The following is a 5431-nucleotide window of genomic DNA, read 5'->3' on the forward strand; positions in this document are numbered from 1 at the left end:
TTTACTTATATGTACATAAGACAGAGTGGATGATCAAAAGGCAGACATATGAATATGTATCATTCTATTTTTGTAAATTGTTTTCTATGTGACTCTACAAGTCTGAAAATAACAGAACTGTGAAACAATGTAAGGAAAGCCAGAGCTGAAACAATAAATAAAGTGCACTGATGACAACCTTGTCAGAAAGATGCAAACGTTCTGCTTGATTCTTATCTTTTGCTTGTGTCTACATGAAACTACTGGCATCTGTTTACATGAGCCTCACTCTGGGACCTGTTACAAATGCTTTAAGCTCAGCCCAGGGACTATTCTGAAGCTGCTTCCAATAGGGCTGTTAGGCAGTGTGGAAATGGGCTACCCACTTAATTCCACCTGCAGTGATATTGACACTGTGTGTGTGTGTGTGTCTTTTAGTGGTGGAGGAGGTCTAAACTATATTGAGCTCCTGTAATATGACCAACTGTTTTTTTCATCCCTCTTGTGTAGGAGGGGAAATGGAGAATATGGAGTCCAATTCAATTTATGCTTGCATCATTGTACATTAAGGTACTTGCTACCACACACACACAGGCTTATCGAGCATCAGAAAAATAGCGTTTTGTTCCAATTATAGCTTTGACAGCCCTCTCAAAGTATGGTGCCGTTGGTCCGATCCCTGGGGTGTCCAAGCCAGTAATTGAAAATCAAGTCCTTGGCTACGTGTGCCAATAGGGCTTGAGCCTCCTGTCCCTATACATGCACTCGCACACACATATTCACTAATATGCAATTTCATTTCATGACAAAGCCTTGTCTTCCTGACGGCCGAGCTGATGTATGTGACACTTCAGACTTCCAACCAATTCTCGTCCATCTCTCAAGAGATGAGAGCGCTGACGAGCAGCTTGCTTTTCATCTGATCAACATATACTCAAGATTGTTCAGTGCATATTATAATTTAGAATTTATCCGCCTTTACAGTATCTGCAATCCAAGAACCACAATAACATTAATCCATGTGTTTTGTTGAAAGCGGCTTTACTTCTTCATTGTTTGGGGTCCTACAAACCAAGCAACTAGGTTCCTACAAATCTTGTTTTTCTTCTCTTCTGATGTTTATAAAACCCAATTTGCTAAGTTGCCAGATATTTAGTGAAGGTAATAAAATGTGGAAATAACCAGAAGGCATTGTAAATACATTAAATTAGGAAATGGGGGGTGACATGCAGCAAAGGGTCACAAGTTTGAATTGAACCAAGGCCACTGCAGTCTCAGTCTTAAGGTTACACAAATAGGTGTACTGTACCTCATCCTACATAGTACCATTATGTCCAGGCCAGTAAGATCCTAGAGAGGTCTGACTCTCTGTTATAAAACTCAAAACACAGAAATCCACACCAACAACAGACACAGAACATAAATCCATTTTATTTAACCACGCTTTATAGTTTAGTTCTCTAATAGTGGACTTATGAAACATTCTCAGTTAAAAGTCATGTTTATAAGCAATTCTATTAGAATTAGAATCATGCAGGCTAATAAAACAATTTTTGTATGTTGTTAAAGAGGGCCTGGTCCACAGAAATTCAGACTTAGGATGTTACTCAATCAGAGCAGAAATCTAAAAAGAAACGTCCAATAAGGAGGTAAAATGTATGACAATGCAACATAATACTGGGAGGAACATGCGTATGCTCCCACTGTCCTCCATCTTCGAGCAGCAGAAAATATGATGAGGGTAAAGCCAGGAATTAGTTTTTAAAGCACAAATCTTGGCACGTAGTACAGTATTTATGCAGTGACTTTTTTTTAGCTATTATTTAACAAATTAATCAGCTCGTTCATGTTTATATTATTCCCATTTTGTGCTATCTGGTAGGAGAAGCTGTGAATCGTTACACTCTTGACAACAACAACAACAACACTCAATCTCCTCAGCAACACTGCCTTTAAAGTCTGCCTCTTTCACAACCTGTAAGACATCCCTCACATGGGAGCACTAATGCTCCTCAGCAGCTGAAAAAGGCTCTGTCACTGTTGTTAACTGTGCTTTACCTCAGGCTCTATTCTCTACCCCTATTCTCTCCACAAAGCATCCCATTGCTTCCCCAGTCAAACTGCCACCATAAGTGGATCTGTAAAGCCCAAATGGCTCACTCGGTCCTGCGACAGAACAACTGCAACAAGACTGCACAACTGGGTCTGACTAATTAAAGTCAAAATTAAGTGTTCTCTGTTCAACACACCCAAAGCTGACCGTAAATAAAGTGGGAGGGTGAGAAGGAAACTGAGATAGTTAGTCCTGCTGCTGTGCGCAAAATGTATTTCTGTCAAGCAAGATCCCTGTACACTGGAAATCATGTTTGACAATAAAGCCCTGAGTGATGCAGTGCTATAATTATGGCCAGGACATCATACAAAGATCACTTTTTGACAGGTTTGCTCTTCTCTTTTATCACAGGCTCAGTTTTTTGGGTGTCAGGGCAGAAAAGGAAAGGCAATGGAGTATAAAATGCAGAGGGCAGAATGGCATCTTAAAACAGCCTGATCTATCTTGCAGCCATTCTTGGGTTTTCTGGATGTTTCTGGTGCTGTGGTGTTGTGTGTGTGTGTTCTGAAACAGGTAGTAAGACCAGTCGTGAAAGACCTTTTGAGAGTCAAACCTAATTCACATTTGGCTGCTGCTCCCACTCAGTTTTTCTAATTAATATCACCCTCATCACTGAATAGCATTTATCTGCCAAACCAAATGTGTACGAAGGTGTCTTTGCATGTACTGCAGATGCAAACCTCTGTGTGTGTGTGTGTGGTGTGCATGAGAAGAGAGAGAAGAGAGAGAGAGAAAGCAGAAAGAGAAAGAGAAAGAGAGAGAGTGTGTGGCTGTGTAATTTCAAATGTGTGCAACTCCAGGTTCAATTAAAGGTAGATTTATTGTCAGGATTTGACATATATGTATTTCATCTGACAGCCTAATCAGAAATGCAAAAAAAAATACACTGATGTCTCTAAATCTGCCCCGCAAAACCGTCAAATCTGTCAAACAAAAAAATGCTTTTGTTTCCCTAACAATGTGTGCATTCCTAAGGTAGCAAGGATGAGAGGTGCTCTGAACAAATCATTCAGCAGGGATACGTCAGCTACCTTCCAGCGTCACTGCACTGACTACACAGCAACAACGCAAGAACTTACTGTCATCACACATGCTTTGGGACTTGAACAATGTCCCAGGGGCTGCTGCATGATAATGTGCAGATGTCGCAGGTTCACATCACAAGTGCTCCAGGCTTGAATATTCTCAGGATACTAAAAAACAAAATTGCTCAGAATAGTTGTCATGTGTCAGCATTCTTGTCGGGGGCCTTGGCTGTGTGCCACTGCAGTGCTGTAGAATGTGTTGATTGATGAAAAAGATGATTTTCAGGTAACTTTTTTTTAATCAAGAGAGGATTTACATTGGATGTTGGTTGAATCATTTAGTAGCTGTGGTACAGAGATTTCACAGTCCCTAGAAAAGGTAGAAAGGAAGATGAAATATCAAACACTTCTGGACCATCTCGTCTTCAAAACCGGGCTCCATGAACCAAATTCCCACCAGCCGCTCCTGCTTCTATTTAGACCCAATGTCCCTCAGAAGCAACAATTTATGGCAGAAAGGGGGGCAGGGTCGTCTGCGTCTGGGGTGCATATGCAACTAACCCTCTGAATGAGCTGCAAACCTGAATTTGGAATCAATGAAACTGATGAACAAGACAGTTTATTTTTGAGCAACACTGGTGACAAAGTGGGTGAATATTTTTGCACGTTCTGTTTTATATATCAAGATCAGAAAAAAAGGCATATTTTGAAAGTAAACCAAAAAAACAGCCCTCTTTTAAACTGAAAAATCAATCTCTTCAAATCTCTACCCGCGTCATGAGCGCTGTCCATGGTGCTGACCGCGCGTCTGTTTGACTGAGCTCCACAGCTGACCACTGCCACGTACACTGCCACTACATGAGTCTGTTATGAATAAAACACCTCCTCGCCAGCCCCTTGAACACCCTCAGGTATACACGTTACAGGTAACATCTCACCTTCAACTTCGTCTTCGGGCAGGTTCACCGGGGCGCTGTAGGAGAGGATGTCGGGGATGGTGCAGATCCCCCGGTACATCAGCGTGGAGGTGACTGGATGCATCGGCATGACTGCGACCTTTGGCTGCCACCTGCGCCCTCGTCATACAGAAACGTCTACAGAGAGGATCCCAACTTCCCCCCGCGGTCACCGAGGGAGCGGAGAAGCGAGTCCATGGATGGGGGGCGAGGGGTGAGGTGGGAGACGGTGGATTCCGCAGCGTGTCCGCCGAAATCTGGCTTTTGGTTAACGACGGGGAAAATGTAGGAGATGTCTCACCTCATTGCAGTTTTGTTCTATGCTTGAAAAAAAATCACTGTTAATACACAAAGTCACTAGATACAAAAACTACCTCAGACCGAGACAATGCGCACATATATACATCACCGCCAAACAAGACAAGCTCCACATCTGAGCTGTGCGGGTTATTTGTCTTAGTTGTAAAACGATCAATCGATACACAGATTTATAGGTTATCAATCCACCGACTGTCTGTGTGTTCAGTCCCGGCGTTTGTCTGCCGCGATCAAATTCATGCATCCACTTGTTGGATACGTGCGCTCACTTGACGCACTCCGTCCTCAAGGTCCAGCCACCTTCATATAATCCACACAAACGACGTGTTACACTTAAAAAGACGGATGAGGGGACACAGCTCAAAAATATCTAAATGTGTCTCTTTTGAAAGCGTGAAAAGATGACAGGTCAGCGCGCGTCCGGATCCTCAAAGACAATAATTGCTGGCTCGCTCTTAATTGGTCATGGGGTACGGGGGCGCATTGCGATCCAGTTGTTCCATCTTCAGTGGAGGAGTGAAGGAGTGTTTTTTTTTTGTTGTTGTTGTGAAAGGAAGCTTTCCGTGTGGGTCTGATATGTACTCCTCTCTCTCTCTCTCTCGTCTCCCGTCACTCTGTCTCTCGCATACATACGTCTGCACATACACACACTCTGTATGAGGTGTCCAGGGCGAATTCGCCTCCGAAACAGCGACCCAAAACCCACCCCTCCCTCCCTCCCTCCCTCTCTGTGTCTCTCTTTCTTTTTGTTCAATTACTCTCCCCGTGCGCGTTCCGGTTACTCACCGATGTTAGACTAAAACCATAAAGTGTGATTGATGACCATGTATGGTAGGTGTATGGTTGAGTTCCTCCTACTGTTATAGCTATAAGACAAATGAATGCCTTGCAGCGTCACTTGTGCATGTGAAGTTTCGTTATGACGCAAAACTGCATCTACTGCTGATTTAGTTGTCTAGGATGAGGTGACATACAGTAGGAAGTATTTTAAAGACTGTGAGAGAGGAAGAGAGGAAGAAGAATGGAAGAAACAGAGTAAA

The 5431-nt window shown here is 43.0% G+C and overlaps 1 protein-coding gene across 1 annotated transcript in view; it reads right to left on the bottom strand.

The window, feature by feature from the left end:
- The window catches only part of LOC118325362 (calcium-binding protein 7), a 23390-nt gene extending 18441 nt beyond the window's left edge, over positions 1-4949 (bottom strand). The window contains exon 1 of the mRNA XM_035658001.1: positions 4056-4949. Within this exon, the coding sequence (XP_035513894.1) occupies positions 4056-4164 (109 nt within the window). The 5' untranslated portion in view covers positions 4165-4949. The remainder of the gene's footprint in view (positions 1-4055) is intronic.
- Positions 4950-5431: the final 482 nt, after the last annotated feature.

This window comes from Morone saxatilis, unplaced genomic scaffold (genome assembly GCF_004916995.1).
Source record: "Morone saxatilis isolate NCDOM2014 unplaced genomic scaffold, NCSU_SB_2.0 Contig16, whole genome shotgun sequence".
Lineage (NCBI taxonomy): Eukaryota > Metazoa > Chordata > Actinopteri > Moronidae > Morone > Morone saxatilis.